The sequence below is a fragment of the Crotalus tigris genome, unplaced genomic scaffold (genome assembly GCF_016545835.1).
Source record: "Crotalus tigris isolate CLP2741 ecotype Arizona unplaced genomic scaffold, ASM1654583v1 scf7180000019553.37968852642:3898890, whole genome shotgun sequence".
In the NCBI taxonomy this organism is placed as follows: Eukaryota; Metazoa; Chordata; class Lepidosauria; order Squamata; family Viperidae; genus Crotalus; species Crotalus tigris.
In genome coordinates this window covers 1,088,729-1,106,357 of record NW_024097591.1, presented here as the reverse complement: position 1 = coordinate 1,106,357, position 17,629 = coordinate 1,088,729, and the positions used below count along the sequence as shown (strand labels likewise).

Here is a 17,629-nt window from a genome sequence, read left to right as displayed (position 1 = left end):
CTATCTATCCATCCATCATCCATCCATCCATCCATCCAAGATTCATAGTGTCCAAAATCCAATGGCAATCTATGGTGCATCTATGGTCCTTCAGATTTTTCTTGGCCAATGGCGAGGAACTCTGGAAGTCTATAAGGAGAGGAAAATATTGCCGACTTTGCTTTCCAGGGATTCAAATCCTGCTCTCTGTGGTCTTCTTCTTCCCCTGAAAAAAAATACTCTTTAAATTATCTATTTCCTTTTGAAACTTGAAAGAGCACTTCTGTTTTACTGCTCTGAAATGTGTCATGTGGCCAGGTTGGCAACCTGCACATAGCAACCTGCCTAGATCTGGGCTGCAATAATCTACCTGCTCACAAGAGGGTGGCAAAACAATCCAGTGGTTTTTTTTAAATCTCTGCTGACCTCTAGTGATCATCTCTGATTCCTGCAAGCCAAAAATGATTGTCCGTTTTATTTCTTATGGCTAACATCTTTTGAAATTTCTGTTTTGGAAACTCAGGGATTGTGTTAGAAATGGGGAATTACATGCCTTAATCTGAATGTGCTAGAAGCAGTTTGAAAGGACATAGCTTGGCAGAGTTTATTTTTGATAAGTCAAATAGCTTTTACAATAAACACATTTTTAACATCGTCTGCCTTGTGTTCTTTTTTGTACTCCACTTAATTCAGAGCCAGTTTGGAGTGCTGAAAGTTAACTTTGAACGGGTCACTAAGTGAACTGTTGTATGCCAAGGACTACCTGTAACAGAGCTGGAACGGACCTTGGAGGTCATCTAGTCCAACCCCTTGCTCAGGCAAGAAACCCTATGCTATTTCAGACAAATGGCTGTTCAGTCAGCCTCTATTTCCATTTAGGGAGTCCCCGTCCTTTTTTTTTTTCAGGGGTCCCCTTTGCTTTGAATGAAAATAAAGTCAGAAACGGGCCTAAACGTGTGTGTTTCAGTGCTACTGCGCCTGCGCAGTGGAGCAAACAACGGCGCATGTTCCTTTAAGGCGCTTGCGCGGCTCAGCCAATCAGCGGAGAGGAACGTTGCAACATTGAGCCGCGGCGGCTGGGGAGGGGGGGCGCGTCTCAACATTCCATCCGGCTGGGAAGCGCTCCGCTTGGGAGGATGTTCTATCACGTGAGTTTAGCGGGCTCGTGTGGATCTGCGTCACGCGTGTACGCGCCAGGGCGTGTGCAGGGGATGCATAGAGCGGGAAACAGTGGAAAAAAAGCCGCTTGTGCGTTCGCGTGTGTCAACAAAACGCTTTTTTTGCACGTGTTTGACCCACACGTTCATGTCAATCTCAGCTTTTTCTGGGCCAACATGCTTTTTTTTAAGGACATTGTTTGTCTATAATAAACGTGTTTTTTAAAAAAAATGTCAGCAGGTTCTGGGCTGTTTTGGTTCCGGAAATCGCCCTTTTGGACCAGAATTAAAGGGTGCAGGGTTTGTTTCCATCGTAGCTTATTGGATAAGCCAGGACGATGGAGTAGCAGAAGGAAGATTGGGGGACTTAAAAATAAAATAAAGGGTGCATGGTTCGTTTCCGTCGTAGCTGATTGGATAAGCTTTCTCTGCTTTTTTTGCCTCCAGATCTCCTTGGAGCATGAAATCCTGTTACACCCTCGTTACTTCGGGCCCAATCTTCTCAACACGGTGAAGCAAAAGCTTTTCACCGAGGTGGAAGGGACCTGCACCGGCAAGTAAGAAAGAAGGAATGAGGGTCCATTTCCGGGGGGGGGGGAAAGGCTTGGTCTCCTGTACCAGTAACGAGTTGCATAAAAATAATAATAATAATAATAAAAAAACAGCTCTATCTGTAAAACGCAGCAATGTATTGTCTGAATTGCTGTTCACAAAATTAGCAATCTGTTTGACGTTTATTAGAGTTTTATACTGCCTAAAGCAGGGAGGAAGGGAGTGTGTGTGTGTGTGTGTGTGTGAGAGAGAGAGAGAGAGAGAGAGATTATAATGGACAAAGTCACCCAGTCAGCATCCATGCCTAAAGCAGGACTAGAACTCACCGTCTCCTGGTGATTGGCTCAAAGTCACCTAGCTGGCTTTCGTGCCTAAGGTGGGAGTAGAACTCACCGTATGCTCAAAGTCACCTAGCTGGTTTTCATGCCTAAGGCGGGACTAGAACTCACCATCTCCTGGTTTTTAGCCTGATGTTTTAACACTGCACCAAACCACCTTTCCTTATCTGAATATCTCTGGGGGAAAAAAAGGAAACCAGCCAATAATTCATTGGGGGGGGGGGAAAGAGAATTAGCTTTAATGTCAGGATTCACCTCTCACTTCCAGGTATGGTTTTGTCATCGCCGTAACCACCATCGACAATATCGGAGCTGGCGTGATTCAGCCGGGACGCGGCTTTGTCCTTTACCCGGTCAAGTACAAGGCGATTGTCTTCCGCCCATTTAAGGGTGAAGTGGTGGACGCCATTGTCACTCAGGTGAACAAGGTAAGGCCCAGCGCACCTTCCGAGACCTAAAGAGAATTTTTTCCCCCAGAAACCTCCCTGAAAAAAAATCCCTATTTTAATTTCTGGCTTCTGCAACTCAACCCAGGTTGGCCTCTTCACCGAGATCGGACCGATGTCTTGTTTCATATCCCGACATGTGAGTGGACCGGGAGGAGGGTAGCAGGGTGGACGGTTCTATGTGGAACGGGCCAGGGAAGGGAAGGATCCCTGGCCAGCAGTTGATCCTAGATCCCGGTTCTCTCCGCAGTCGATTCCTTCAGAAATGGAGTACGATACTAACTCGAATCCGCCCTGCTACAAGACTGTGGATGAGGTGAGTCTTTTTCCTTCCTTAAAGCAGGCTGGCTGGGGAATTCTGGGAGTTGAAGTCCATCTTAAAGCATGCTGGCTGGGGATTCTGGGAGTTGAAGTCCACCTTCAAGATTGCTGGTTGGGGAATTCTGGGAATTAAAATCCACAAATCTTAGAGTGTGCTAGCTAGGGGATTCTGGGAGTTGAAGTCCACCCATTTTAAGGTTTGTTTGGGAAACACAGTGTTAACCACTGTACCACATTAATTCTTATTGTCTTGGTGATGTTCCCTCTGCTTTTTTTTTACTCCAAAACTAGGACATTGTTATCCAGCCAGAAGATAATATCCGATTAAAGATTGTGGGGACCCGGGTGGACAAGAACGATATAGTGAGTTGCATCGTTTGAACGTTGGCCCTTTCTCGATCTTATTTTGGCTGTTCAGGGTCCCGCCTGTTCATTCATCCTCCTCCAGGCGGACTCCCTTTTGGATGTAAAAATTGTATGTTCTGCTCTTTGGGGTCTTCCATGAGAGAGGGGGACAGAATTCCTGTTCTGGAAATTGGGGATAATATGGAGTCACATTAGCAGTTTTAACCTTCCTTCCTTCCTTCCTTCCTTCCTTCCTTCCTTCCTTCCTTCCTTCCTTCCTTCCTTCCTTCCTTCCTTCCTCCCTCCCTCCCTCCCTCCCTCCCTCCCTCCCTCCCTCCTTCCTTCCTTCCTTCCTTCCTTTCCCTCCCTCCTTCCCTCCCTCCCTTTCTTCCTCTATTTTTTTTTTTTTTTTTTGCAGTTTGCCATTGGATCCCTGATGGACGACTACCTGGGTACGTGTTTTGAATTGCTTGCCATATGGTTAAAATATGCTCCGATTTGGGCATCCTTCTTTTGAAAAAAAAAGGGGGGGGGGTGGAAATGGACAGAACAGGTAATCCTCGACTTACGATCGCAAGTGAGGCCAACATTTCTGTTTGCTAAGCAAGACAGTTAAGTGAGCTTCTTCCCCCCCCCATTTTAGGATTTTGCTTGCCACAGTTGAACCTCTGTCGTTTTTTAAGTCAGTCACACGGTTGTTAAGTGAAACGGGCTTCCCCATTGGCTTTGTTTGTCAGAAGGCCGGGAAAGGAGATCACGTGACTCCGGGACACTGCAACCGTCATAAGTCCATGCCAGTTGCCGAGCATCCCGAATGTCGATGGGCTTATCACCAAACAACCGTTTTGGGCTTGCAAAGAAAGGCAGTTTCCCACAGAGCCATTTTTAACCTTGCCTTTGTCTCTCTTCTCCAGGTCTCCTGAACTGAGGATTCATTTCTGTTCTATCTGGTGTTCTCCCTGGTCCTCACAAAGAAAGGTTGACAGGCTGCTGTTTTATGGGAAAGATTGACTATTTGCAGCGTCCCTAATTAGTTGGGAGCATCGCTGAAGATCCACTGGTCTCCCTGTTGTCTTTTGCTGGAACCGCGTGTCTGTGTAAGCCCCTTTTTCCCGTCATTAAACATTTTCCCCTTCTCCGTTCGGGTGGTCTCCGGTTTCCGTTCCTCCTTCCCTTTCTACGTTGGGCAAATCAACTTTTTTAATAGTACTATTTGGGTTTTTTTATTTATTGATTAAATGTAGATGTCGCTGGTCTCACGGCCTGGGTGGCTTACAACTTCCTAAAACGGCACCCAAACAATGTAAAACCTTAAAATGAGGGGTCCTTAGTGGTCTCTGAGCTTTTTTGTTTTCTTGCAGACGTTTCGCAACCCAACTAGGTAACATCTTCAGGATTAGAAGGGAGTTGGTTTGCTGCAAATGCTCATTTTAGCCCTGGTGTGGCGGTTATTGAGGGTAGAGGCTTTGCAGTCCCCACATGCATGATTTTTATGGAGACGCCAGCTCCAAAAACTACCTTAAAGGGATCTGGGCAGTCGCGTGCTCTCTGTCAGAGTTTTCCCCCTCCTGTATTTCATTCCATCTGCTTTTTTAAACCCGTGAGATCTCTCAAAAACTAAGCACCTATTTGTGGTCTGAGCCTGAATCCTTTTGTGATTGATTACACATTTAAAGCCTTTTTAATAAGCCTCAGACTGGATCCTTTTATGATTGACTACACGTTAATAGCCTTTTTAACCCAATCCTCAATTGAATACCTCCTCCTAGCCTGAAACTGGATCTTTTTATGATCTTATTAAGCATTGAAAGCCTTTTTAACCCACTCCTCAATTGAATACCTCCTCCTAGCCTGAAACTGGATCTTTTTATGATCTTATTAGGCATTGAAAGCCTTTTTAACCCACTCCTCAATTGAACACCCCCTCCTAGCCTGAAACTGGATCCTTTGATCTATTTAGGTATTGAAAACTTTTTTAACCCATTCCTCAATTTAGCAACCCTTCCTACCCTGAAACTACATCCTTTTCTGATCTTATTAGGCATTGAAAGCCTTTTTATCCCACTCCTCAATTGAGAACCGCCTCCTAGCCTCAAACTGGATCCTCTTCTGATCTATTTAGGTATTGAAAGCCTTTTTTACCTCCTCCATCCACCCATCACAATCTCTGTGCAGATGGTGGCAAGCTGGCCAATACCTTGGTTAGAGAGATAGAGGCTGTGGGCAGATCCCTGAGCAAAGGATCCATCCCATAAGGAGTTCCTGATGCAAGATCTATTTTTTGACCATGAGATTCCTCCCAGGGGGAGGTGCACCGTTCCTGGAGGCACTGCAATACCAGGCCGATGCTTGGAGTGGACGGAGCAAGCCCCTATTCCATCTCCCAGTTCCAAAAATCCATTTAATATGTAGTCCTCAAATAGAGGACATATCAGATATTAAACTGATAAGAACAGATACTACACTTGATCTTAGCCAAAAGGCCGAGAAGCGATACCTGAGACAGGCGGATGGGGCCCGAGACTCCAGTGCGAGGGATTCTCCAGTTTACGGGGAGCACGATCAGGTTGCAAAGGGATCCTAGTTTAAGATCGATGGATTGATTCTGCTCGGCTCTTTGCCTGGGCTGGACTGCAACGGCATTTCCTGCGGGGCGATTTGGGGGTGAAAATGGGGGTTCTCTCCCCACTGAGCGTTTCCCATCATGCCACCTGGCTGTCCCGGCGGCCGTTGGTGGAGCATTTGCATAGGGTGAGTCACCCTCTCTGTCACTCTCCTCCCCTGTCATTCCTCAGCTGGCCGAGGGGGGCACTGGCACCCCCCTTCTCTGCCTGCACAACAGGCCTGGAGAGCAGAGATGGGCTGGGGGGGGGGGCTGGGCTGCTTCCTGCCCAGCTCTGCTGGGGCATCTCCCAGACATGTCCCGCCAGCCCAGCCTGATGGGCACAGATGTCCTCCCCCCCTTGCAGCCATGGTTGAGCATCACAAGGGCAATTCAGGCCTGAACATCCATGCCACCTTCCCGGCTCAGTGGGGTCCTGAATTACGGAGGGAGTATTTGCAGCAGTGTAGGGAAGAGAAAGAAAGAGAGAAAGAAAGAAAAAAAGGAAGGAAAGAAAAAAAAAGGAAGGAAAGAAAAAGGAAGGGAAAAAGAAAATAAGGAAGGGAAAGAAGGAGACAAGAAAAGAAAAAGAATGGAAGGAAGGAAGGAGGAAAGAAAGGTCCTGGGAAATACACCAGGTTAATTTGTCATCTATTCAAATGTTGGGTTCAAATGTGGTTGTAAGTTAAGGACTACTTGAACTGCATTAAGAGTCAGTTTGGTCATATAATTTAAGGCAGGGGTGTTAAACTGGCAGCCCGTGGGCCGGATGCATCATGTGCACCCCAGCCCCATAAAGGCAAAAAACATCACGATTCGTGACATGATGCTATTGAGTTTGACACCCATGGATTAAGGTATCAAACTAGTAAGTGGGAGACGGTGAGTTCTAGTTCCACCTTAAGCATAAAAGCCAGCTGGGTGACTTTGGGCCAATCACCAGGAGATGGAGAGTTCTAGTTCCATCTTAGCCATGGAGGCTAAGATGGGACTAGTCCAGCTCACAAGGTTATTGTACAGCGGAAATAGGAGGAAGGTGTGTTGGATGTGTTTACCCCCTTGAGTTATTTTTAAAAATAAAGGCAGGATATGAATAAATAAATTTTCTTTTCTCAACTAATATCCAGAGTCTTAAAAGCTGCTGGCTTTATTTCCCAAAATAGCAGCTGTATTGTCCAAGTAATAAACCAAAATTAGTGCTTTATGTGAAAGTAAACAAAAAAAGCCCCTTCCATTATGTGCCAAGCTGCTAATTTTTGTTTGCTGTCCAGGAAACCCAGCCACTGAAACAGCAGTTTAAATGTGTTGTAATTTATCCAGCAGAAACTCGTAGCTTTTCAAATGCAATTTATTATACAGAAACAGAAACAAAAGGGAAAAAAAGTACTTGCCCATAACAGAAAATAATCCAAATAAACAGAAACTCAAGTTGCCTCAGTTTAGGAATTGTAATTTAACTAGATTAAACTGGGCTTTAATTTAAACTGTTATACACCAAAGAAACTTTGATTCTCAAATTATATATGAGCTTTCACTCGAAAAGTACATATAGGAACTGGCAAAGAAATACATCAAATTAATTCATTGGAGATATTTTTCCCGACAGTCTTTTGAAGTCAGTCCTGGATGTCTTTTTCATTTTATTTGCTGGAGTTCATTTTCCTTGGTCAACATCTCAATCTGGTCCAAACCCTTGTCCAAAAAAAAAAAAAAAAAAGTCAGGAGAATTAAATTAGCAAAATAATGGCAACACCACATTTTCTACCCATGCATGTAAACCTCAGATCTCTTAATCCTTTGTAACCCAGTAGCTTACACGAACTCATTTTCCCAAACTTATGTGCGCCAATTATCCAAATTATTATTTTTTACTAGTAAATTTTCACTCTTTCTTAACTGTTTTTAATCGGTCCTTCTGTTCATGGCTTTGCAAGTATTATGTGGCTGTAAATTGGCCAGAATCCCTTAAGGGAGATGGGTAGCGTAGAAATGGAATAAAGTCAAAAGGTGTGGATAAAGTTTGCATTAAAGGCAATCCTTGACTCACAACTAGTGAACATTTGAAGTTACAAGGGCACGGGAAAAAAGGGACTTGTGGCCATTTTTCACACAACCGCTGCAGCATCGTGATCAAAATTCAGATTCCGGGGGCTCAGACCTGGCTGAGGACTACCTGCACAGTCATGGGGAATGCGCCAAATGTGTCCCAGTGCTTGAGGATAGAACCAGCAGATGGAAAAGCCGCTGGCACCGAAGACATAACACAGGTCAGTATGTTTTACCTCCGCACATTACAGAACCGGGTATAGGGAGACCCGATCATGCCAAGAAAGGGAGGCCTTGATTTTTCAGGAAGGAAGGAAGGGAAAAAGAGAAAGTAATACCAGTCCAATTTCTACCACCCAGTGGACTTTTAATGTTTTAGCTTGTGCCTCCCATCGTCCACAGCCAGGGCAGTGGAGGATGGGAGGCATGGCCGCCCCAGGCTCATTTTTAAGAGAGCAAAAAGGATCATGCATGGGTGTAGGATTTAAGAGAGTGCCACCCCTAGGTTTTCCCGCAGGAAGATCCCTATTGGGGGATCTTCTGCAGAGAGACAGTGGATCCCCTTCGCTCCCCACCTTAGAGCAAATGTCGGCATTAAAGTGTTCCTCCCTCACCTGTTGTTCTTCCTGGACCTTCGTCTCCTACAACGCAGCATCCCTGCAAAGAGCTATGAAGGATCGAGTTGGCTTGTAGCTCCCACGGAACCGGCTAGCGAAGAATCAGCACTCCGGGATCTTTTTGAGATCCGCCATCCTAGGGGATCTGCGACTCAGCCTTCCTCCGACCTCCACGTGGCTTCCCACCATCTCACAGTGGATCTCTGATCGCGGCATTGCATTTCTCTCCCCACCCGCACGTGGCTCCTGACTTTTTCGGGGAGGGGGGCATTAAGGACGCCCTTCTCCATCTTTTTGTGTTTCTTGCCCTGCTGGGAAGCGAGATCTGTATAAAAGGAAGAGAAAGAATGGGAAAGGGAAAGAAAAAAAGGAAGGGAAAGAGAATGAACGAAAAGGAGAGAGGGAAAGGAAAAGGAAGAGAAAGAATTAAAGAAAGGGAAGAAAAAAAGGGAGAGTGAACTAAAAGGAGAGAAAGGAAAAGAAAACGAAGAAAAAGAATGAAAGGAAGAGAAAGGAAGAAAAATGCGGAAAAAAGAAAGAATGAAAGAAAAGATGGAAGAAAAAGGAAGAAAAGACAAGAAGGGAAAGGAAGGAAAACAAAGGGAAAGTGAAGGAAAAGGAAGTAAACGAAGGAAGAGAATGAAAGAGGAAGGGAAAGGACGGAAGGAAAAGAAAGAAAAGAGAGAAAGGAAGGAAGGGGACAGAGAAAGAATATTAATTAATAAAAACGGGAAAAAAAATCAGTTCTCTCCAGGGCAGAGCAAAACCAAGCTCTTCTCTTGAATCAAAGGAGAAGCACGGACTAGGGATCCACTCGATCCCTTTGGGGAGGCAAAAAAAAAGAAAGGAAACCTACCGCGCTTTCCCCTACCTTTGCACAAAGGAGAAATTCGAAAAAGAGCGACGGCGCCACGCGGCCGATTCATAAAAAACGGAGACCGGCACGCAAAGGGAGGAGCTAACCACACTTCCCTTTCTGATTGGTCGCTTCTTTGGACCATTCAGAATGAAGAAGCAAACCGCGTGGGGAGAGGGGAAAAAAAAGGGGTCGATGTCACGTGATCCGCGGTGCCTACCCGGAAATTAAAACCTGCGCTAAAGAAATCGGCCACGTGGTTTTCGACATGGTTGCTCCTTCCGGGAAGATCAACCGGCCGCGGACGGTAATTCTAGGATATTTAAAAAAAAATAAAAAAAAATAAAGTGCTTATTTGTTAAGGAGCTTAGATCAGTGTCTGTCTACCTACCTACCTACCTACCTACCTACCTACCTACCTACCTACCTACCTACCTATCTATCTATCTATCCATCACCTACCTACCTATCTACCTACCATTTATCTACCAATCTATCATCTTTCTATTATCTCGGTCTGTCTTTCTGTCATATGAATCTATCTATTTCTACCTCTATCTTATCTATTATCTATAACTATATTTTTACACTATATATTTTCTACAGTATTTCTATATCATCATGTTTAAACTCAGTTAAATCAGGGGTTTAATTATGCCCAACTGCCATTTTTCTGCATTTTGTGTGTGTGTGTGTGTGTGTGTGGCAGCAACTCCTTGTAAAGTTTTCTCATTCTCTTGCATCAGGAGCTGCAGAAAAAACTGTTCAAAAGGCGACGTGTCCTGAGCAAGGAGAAGAGAAAAAAACACCGGATTGTGGGAGCTGTGGTGGATGAAGATCTTATCACCGTTCACCACCTGAAAAAGCGATCGTGAGTTGTGTTTGCTTTGATTGGTTATTTGTCTCTGGGGAAGGAAAATGTGCAAGCCAATTAAATGCTGTAATAAAAAAAATCTCAAGTTGTCTTTCTGACTTGGTGAATCCTGGGAGTTGAAGTCCATCCCTCTTAAAACATTCTGGAAGGGGAATTCTGCGAATTGAAGTCCGTCCCTCTCAAAATAGGCTGGGTGAGGAATTCTGGGAGTCAAAGTGCCCATTTTTAAAGCATGCTTGCTGGGGAATTCTGGGAATCGAAGTCTACCCTCTAAAGTTGTTGAGGTTAAGAAACATTGATTTAGATTTTACAGGACCAATTTGGCGTTTCTAAATTAACGAGTTGACCTTAAAACATTTCTTCTCTGTTTGTAATTTCCTTCTTCTCTTCCAGATCTAGTTCACGGGCAAACATTACTCTCTCCGGGAAGAAGAAAAGAAAATTGCTTAAACAACTGCGTCATGCCACTAAGGAAAAAGCAGAAATGCAGGGTAAATTCTCTTCCTTCTAGTTGGGGGGGGGGGAAAGGAATTTGGGCTTGCATCATTTATAGAAGGTGGTAGACACAAGTGTTCCACACTCAGAGGGAGCGACATAGGAGATTTGAGTTCCTGTTCTTCTGATCAATGCCTAATTGTTGCCTTTAAAGCATTTCCAAGCATTCTTTGATTTTGTTATACTTCCTTTTTTTTTTTCTTGCAATAGTAAAGTAGTACAAGATGCAGTAACAGAAAAAAATTCCCTTCTCTGATCCTGGAGTTTATAAAGGTGAGGTAGATGGAGGAGAATTGGCTAATAAAGCAATAGCCAAATAAGGAAGAATAAAGATAAAAGGATGGGGTGGCTGAGAACAAGTTCTAAGGTTATCCGCCCTCTTAGCTGGGACTGCTGTTTTTTAGAATACAATTTCAGCTTTGTCCCCCAGTTATTCCGTCCTTAGATCATTAGAATTGTAAGGTTAGAAAGATCTTCCAAGATCGTCATCCATCCTAATATTTCCAACCAATGAAAACTGCAGATGGTCCTCGATTTACAACTACTTGTTTAATTATGGTTCAAGGTTATGACAGTGTTGAAAAAAGTGACTTGCGACTGATCCTCAAATTTACAACTGTCACAACAGCTCCATGGTACACGTGATTGAAATTTGGGTGCTTGGTAAACGTCTCACACTTATGACGCAATGTCCTCTGTTCGTGTCATTGTGATTTGCCACCTTCCCAGCCAACTTCTGGCAAAGTCTGTAGGGGAATATGGATTTGCTTTATGGCCATATGACTCATTTAAGGACCATATCGCTAACTGACCAAAATTCACAACTGGGGTTGTAAATCGAGGATTGTCTGTAGATGACCACTTGCTGAAAATTGGACTACTAGAGATATGCAGGAGAGTGTAGCTTTATGATTTTGACCATGTGATGACTTTTCACTGTTACCATCTTTTCTTTTGTATAGTTGATGTTTCTTCAGCTCAGGGTGGAAAAAGGAAGAAGAAGAAGAAAAACAAGATAAGTCCATTAGACTGTCCAGATGTTGAGATGGTGGAACCTGACGTGACACCTGGATTGGAAAGCTGAACCTGGCTTCTGAAATCTTGAAACCATGTTTCTTTTCTCTTTTCCAACCTACCAATGACAGCATTCCCAGTGGGGGGGGGCTGGGGGCGGGAGGAGAAAAAGACAGGTTACCAAAAACTAGAAAAATCAGCTTTTGAACTAGTTTAGCTCCATAAAATTTGTTTACTTTTAAAAGGAATTTAAACCCATCGGACCACAGTTAGACAGGTGTGTCTATTTCCTTTTCTCTTTGGCAAGCAACTCCCAATTCCTGAATTTGAGGAGTTACAAAATAATTTAAAGTTGGCCTAGTCTGAAGTTGTACCTTGATAAGAGACAAGCTTTATATGTAGAGTGTGGAGTAGTGTAAGAATTTCAGCGGCCATGCCAGATTATGCCAGAAATACTGCGCATGTGTATAATTAATCTGCATATATGTGAGACGCCAACATTTTTCAGTGCTGGCGACCAATTTAAGTTGAAAGGGAAGTACACAGGCAGAGATTTCTGCTCTCACTTGTTCAAATGGTCTGTGTTCTGATCCTTATAATAAACTGACAAAAAAATTATCTTGCTTTAGTAATTTGTTTCTGTGTGTATGAGGAAGAAGGAAAGAAGATGGCTAGTTGGTACATTGTGCTAAGGCATGGTGAATTTGATAGTGACTATTGTCTAAACACAGTTAAACTATGAAATGGGAGCTAGTTTGATTTACTGGTTAAAAGCATCAACCTAGAAACCAGGAAACAGCCTCAAGCAGAAAACCAGTCTCTCTCCTTCTATCTAAGAAGCAAATAAGGACAAAATTCATGAAAATGTCCAGAAAACCATATTGACTGGTCCAGGTTATTACATGTATATATTATGTATATATGTGTGTTATGTATGTGTATGGGTAGATATATATACTTTCTACAGGGACTGGACTGAGTCAATCTAATAATGGTTCAAAATAGTTACATCGATCTGAAGCTGACCAACATCGAAGCAAAACAATTGAATATGCTTTGAATATGAAGTTATTAACCACGATTAATAAACCACAGGCACTGGGCAGAGTCTGTATAATAATAGGTATTACAATAGCCAAACGGAACAATGAGTTCTGAATAGAGATACACTTCGAGCTGTTCGGAACGCTCGTTTCACAGTCGAAGAACCGGGTGGGACTCTTTGCCAAGTGACGCTCTCGGTGCGCCGGTTTTATTCTTCCCCCATCCTCGGGCCTAGCGTGCGCAGGCGCAAAGGAAGAAAACAAGGGGGAAACGGGGCTTTTAGTCGTTTCTAGGCGTCTCGGCCGGGGTCTGCATGTCCGCTCTGTGCGATCCGGCGGGGGTGGTGGGGCCTCCAGGGTCCGCCCCGAGCCCCAAACCGGCCGCCGCGCCTCCGTCCCTCAGGTAGTTGGGGGGGGGGGAAGGAACCTTCGGAAACCATCCCCGGGGCGGCCCTTTCCAAGGGGTGCATCACCCCCCAACCGTTCAGGGTTGCCATGGTGATCTCTGGCATTTGCAAAGGTGTAAAATGGGTGCAGTCTCTGCCCCGAAGAGTTTGCCAGCCCTTCCTCCAAGGGGGCAGCCGAGGAGGAACGGGGGAGGGGAAGGAGTGTCAATTAACGCTCGCAATTAGCATTTTAAAATGAGGATGGACAGTAAATACTAGGGTTTTTTTTTTTTTTACTATGTTGATCAATAAAGGCTGGCTTCTTAAAACGATCAATACATGATAGGTTTCTTTTAAAATGAGGATGAAGATGATCATTTTTTTAAAAAAAAATGAGGATATGACTCAATAAATGTTGGGGTTTTTTTGAAATAAGGATGAAGATGATGATCAATAAATGGTGGGGTTTTTTTAAAATGATAAAGAGGATGATGGACAATAAATGCCTAGATTTCAGAGTTTCCTGATGATGGTGACGATGATGGCCAATAAATATCTAGCTTTACCTTTTTTTTTTAAAGGAGGATGAGAGCCAGTTTGGTGTAGTGGTGAAGACGTCAGGCTAGAAAATGGGAGATTGTGAGTTCTAGTTCTGCCCATGGATATGAAGCCAGTTGGGTGATCTTGGGGCAGTCCCTTTCTCTTAGCCCATGGGAAATCACTTCTGAAAATCTTTCCAAGAAAACTGCAGGAACTTCTCCAGGCAGTCTCTGAGAATCCGACATGATTGAACAGAAGAAAAACGAACGATGAAGATGACTGACATATTCATTTTATAAATTAGAAGGGGATGGTTTCTATAATTGTATTTCTCTCCCGGTACATACAGACATTGTTTTTAATTGGTATTTGGCATTGAACAAGATCAGGTTTTTTAAAAAGACCTAATCTCGGTGGTATGACATATACATTTCCCACCCATGATTTTTCTTAGGTTCTCTTTGCATCCTCTCCTTTGCTCTAAACCCGACTTCACTTTTCTTCTTTTTCCTCCAGTTCCCAAGAATTGGCCCAGGAGATTAAAGCTTTCCTTAGTGGGGTTGACCCTGTTCATGGGAACAAACTCACCATCAAGGAACACGCTCGTTGTGCCATTTTACTGCTGCGCAATTTGCCTCCAGCTCGCAGTGCTGTCCTGGAACACCTCCGTAGTGTCTTTGATGAATACGTCTGCACCTACCTGCTGGAACTGGAGACCCGCGACGGTGGGATGGGAGGCCTCCGCTCCCAGGGCCCCAACTTGGATGACGTGGTGTCAGAGATCCAAGCTGTGTTGTCGGAGTTTGTCCGCATGAATCCCAAAGCTTGGGCTGCCCTGGTTTCCTCCTGGTCGATTGATCTGATGGGGCAGCTGAGTAGCAAATACGCCGGGCGGCATGACGTACCCCACGCGAGCAGCCTGAATGAGTTGCTGCAGCTATGGATGTCCTGCAAAGCCACCCGGGTCTTGATGGAGATTTACACCCAGTGCCTGTCCTCCATGATCAACACCTGTCCAGATGCTTGCGTGGATGCTCTCTTAGACACTTCCGTCCAGCACTCGCCTCACTTCGATTGGGTGGTGGCCCATATCGGTTCCTCCTTCCCCAACACCATCATCAACCGGGTCCTCTCCTGCGGGTTGAAGGACTTTTGTGTGCACGGGACAGCTTCAACGGATCTCCTCCTTTTTCCCAGCTCCACAGCAGCCGACAAACGAGTTCCCAAGATCGCCTCGGTGGTCGGGATCCTGGGCCATCTGGCCTCTCGCCACTCGGAAAGCATCAAGCAGGAGTTGCTAAGGATGTTCCACAGGAGTCTGGGCCCCACCCGGGACCAGCAGCAGAAGGCCACCGTCCCTTTCTTGCTGCAGCTGGCGGTCATGTCCCCCACGTTGCTGAGCACCATCTCTGCCGAACTGGTGGACTCTCTCAAGCCCAGCATCCTCAACCAGCTGCACCAGCACTTTGCATCGCTGCCTCGAGAAGAGCTGGAGAACATGGTTAGCATTGTGGTGCACCTCATCTGCCAGACATCTGGCGGAGCTTACCGTATCTTGCAGTTCCTGGTCAACACCGCCATGCCAGCCTCGGTCATCACCACCCCGGGCCTGGCGGTGCACGACAGCGTCCGGGAGGCCTGCGACCGGGTCATCCAGCTGCTGCTGCTCAACCTGCAGAAGCTGGTCTACAACCGGGGCTCGGCCAGCTTGGCGGAGGTCCCTCCTCGCGTAGTGCCGTTCCTGGACGAACTGAAGACCCACATGCAGGAGCTTTGCACGGAGACGCTGAAGCTGGAGAGGAAGAGGTTTCTCTGGCTGCACCAGCTGCTGGTCCTGCTCTCGGTCTACTCCACCCCCAGCTGTGCTAGCGAGGGGCTCTTCTATCTGCTGACCCTGGCCAAGAGCCAGGAGGAGCTCAGCCTCGCCACCCAGCTGTACACCGTCCTCAGCTCTTGCATGACCGATCTGCTGGCCACCCTGGTGAAGAAGTGCGTGCGCCAGCTCCACGCAGGCTTTCTCTCTGAGCAGCACATGGCCCAGCTCTTCCAGAACCTGGCCTTGATCATGCAGTGGGAGGGGGAGAGCCCGGCCTCCATGGGCCAACAGCTGGGCCGGGCCGTGTCCTCCCACCTGTACGATTTTGGGCAGCTGCTACTGCACAGCAATCCAGAGGTGGCTCAAGCAGCCGCTTTGCTTCTTTCCGTCTGCCCCATGCCCAAGGCCATCCGGCCGGCCCATTTGCTCTTCCTCATTCGGTCCGCCGTGCACCATTTTTTCTCGGTTTTGCGGGATAAATCTCCGGCCGGCATCAGCTACGGAAGCAAGCTTCTTTGCGGGCTGAGTGAGGCGTCGCCCACAGCCAGCAAGGCCATCTTGCAGTACCTGGTGGAAGGAGCCTTGCACCAGGGCAACGCTGAGCTTTTCGGCGGAACGGCGGAGCCCCCCGCCACCAGGAACGACGCCGGGCTGGAGGTGACCAAGTTGTCCCTCATGGACATCAACCGGCGCTTCATGGCGGCCGTCAACTTCTCCGGCAGCGTCTGGTCGGTCTTCCACGCGGGGGTGATTGGGAGAGGCCTGAAACCGCCACAGGCTTTCCATCGGCAGGAACCGGAGGAGATCTCGCATAACGTCCAGGTTTTCCTGGACCTCTTGCTGCGGTGCTGCGGGGCGGGACGCTCGGGCTCCCCCGAGCCGTCCCAGAGCAGCGCCATCAGCCCCGAGGCGGCCAAGATGGTGGCGGTGGTGCTGGTGGAGATGGTGTGCCCGGATGTGACCAACAGCGAGCTGGCCTGGCCTCCTGAGGAACACACTCACAACACCGTGGAACGGGACATCCGGATAGGACGCTGCTTCCGAGACAACCCTTTGCTTTTCGAGCTCTTGAAGCTGGTGGCTGTCGGCAGGCCGGCCCTGTGCTATTGCTCGGTGCTGCTCCGGGGCCTGATGGCCACGCTCATGGCCCACTGGGAGGCGTCCCGGGAGAACGACACCACCAGCTCTCCCTGGCCACTGCAGGCCTCCTGCGCGCTGGTGGCCTGCATGGGGGAAGGCCACCTTCTGCCCCCCGTCTTGAGCAACATGCACGAGATCTTCGACCAGCTGGCTCCTTTTGAGGTTCACCTGCTCCTGCTCAGCGTCTGGGACTACATGCGGGACAACAGCCCCTTGCCCCAAAAGTTCAGCTTCGACGCCAAGACGGAGCTCTTTTTCCGGGACTTTTCGCGAGACACCGACGCGGGCAAATACCTCTACGTCCTGCACAGCGTCCTGCATAAGAACATCGACCGGCTGGGTTTGCTTTCGGGACGGTTCCACCCTTAAAAGAGGCTGAGAGGCGGTTCGGAGAGGACCTTTGCTGTGGTGGATTAAGAAGAGGCCGGGGGGGGGGGGAGGGAAGTTGGGAGCTCTTTCATGGGTTGGAAATTGGAGAGAGGCCCATGAGAGGATTTGGGGCCGTTTGCTTCATTGTGCAAGCAGAGGAAGAGATTTAGGGGTGAGAAGGAAGATTTATTTTGGGGTTCTCTCCCTCTTCTTGCACTTCAACTGGTTGGGAAGGAAGAAGGCTGGCAGTTAAGGAAGGACTAACTAAGGGAAGATTGGAAATACATGAAGGGATAGAGTATTTGCATTTTGTTTTCTTGTCCTTTGTCTTTTTTCCTCCTCTTGCTCTTCCCTTATCTTCATCTCGTCCTTCTCCTCTCCTCATCTCTTCCTCCTCCCCTTTCTCCCTTTCCTTCTCTGTTCTCCTTCCTTTCTTCTCCCCCTCCATTCCTTTTTCTCCTCCTCCTCCTTTCCTTCCTTCTCCTCTCCCTCTTTTTATTCCTTTCCTTTTTCCCTATCCTCCTCTTCCTCATCTCCTCCTCTTCCACTCATCCCCCCCCCACCTCCACCTCCTGTCCTTCCTTTTTTTCTCCCGTCTCTTCACCTTCCCTGTCTTCTTTCTGAACAATCGCTCCCAAGCGGAGACATTTTTTTAATAAGGAAGTTCTTCACAAAGAGTGTCTATGACACTCC

At 46.8% G+C, this 17,629-nt stretch overlaps 3 protein-coding genes, 1 long non-coding RNA gene and 2 other non-coding genes across 6 annotated transcripts; 3 read left to right on the top strand and 3 right to left on the bottom strand.

Moving 5' to 3' along the window:
* The first annotated feature begins 983 nt into the window (after positions 1-983).
* On the top strand, positions 984-4,280 carry POLR2G (RNA polymerase II subunit G). The gene is made up of 8 exons (XM_039363281.1): positions 984-1,127; positions 1,584-1,693; positions 2,295-2,454; positions 2,561-2,611; positions 2,723-2,788; positions 3,085-3,156; positions 3,557-3,590; positions 4,053-4,280. Exons 1-8 carry the CDS (start codon positions 1,116-1,118, stop codon positions 4,064-4,066), a joined length of 519 nt encoding a protein of 172 aa, XP_039219215.1. The 5' UTR covers positions 984-1,115; the 3' UTR covers positions 4,067-4,280.
* Positions 4,281-5,430: 1,150 nt separating this feature from the next.
* Positions 5,431-8,850, bottom strand: LOC120317038. The gene is made up of 2 exons (XR_005559121.1): positions 8,401-8,850; positions 5,431-7,432 (listed from the first exon to the last, which is right to left on the bottom strand). It is a non-coding gene; the product is annotated as an uncharacterized LOC120317038 (long non-coding RNA).
* LOC120317234 lies at positions 5,443-5,633 on the bottom strand. The gene has a single exon (XR_005559160.1). It is a non-coding gene; the product is annotated as a U2 spliceosomal RNA (small nuclear RNA).
* On the bottom strand, positions 7,940-8,078 carry LOC120317237. The gene has a single exon (XR_005559163.1). It is a non-coding gene; the product is annotated as a small nucleolar RNA SNORA57 (small nucleolar RNA).
* Positions 8,851-9,417: 567 nt separating the features above from the next.
* On the top strand, positions 9,418-12,260 carry CUNH11orf98 (chromosome unknown C11orf98 homolog). The gene is made up of 4 exons (XM_039363508.1): positions 9,418-9,566; positions 10,006-10,130; positions 10,527-10,624; positions 11,591-12,260. The coding sequence occupies exons 1-4, from the start codon at positions 9,528-9,530 to the stop codon at positions 11,710-11,712; spliced, it is 384 nt and encodes a 127-aa protein (XP_039219442.1). The 5' UTR covers positions 9,418-9,527; the 3' UTR covers positions 11,713-12,260.
* Positions 12,261-12,527: 267 nt separating this feature from the next.
* Positions 12,528-17,362, top strand: INTS5 (integrator complex subunit 5). The gene is made up of 2 exons (XM_039363306.1): positions 12,528-13,088; positions 14,128-17,362. The coding sequence occupies exons 1-2, from the start codon at positions 13,000-13,002 to the stop codon at positions 16,934-16,936; spliced, it is 2,898 nt and encodes a 965-aa protein (XP_039219240.1). The 5' UTR covers positions 12,528-12,999; the 3' UTR covers positions 16,937-17,362.
* The last annotated feature ends 267 nt before the right edge of the window (positions 17,363-17,629 follow it).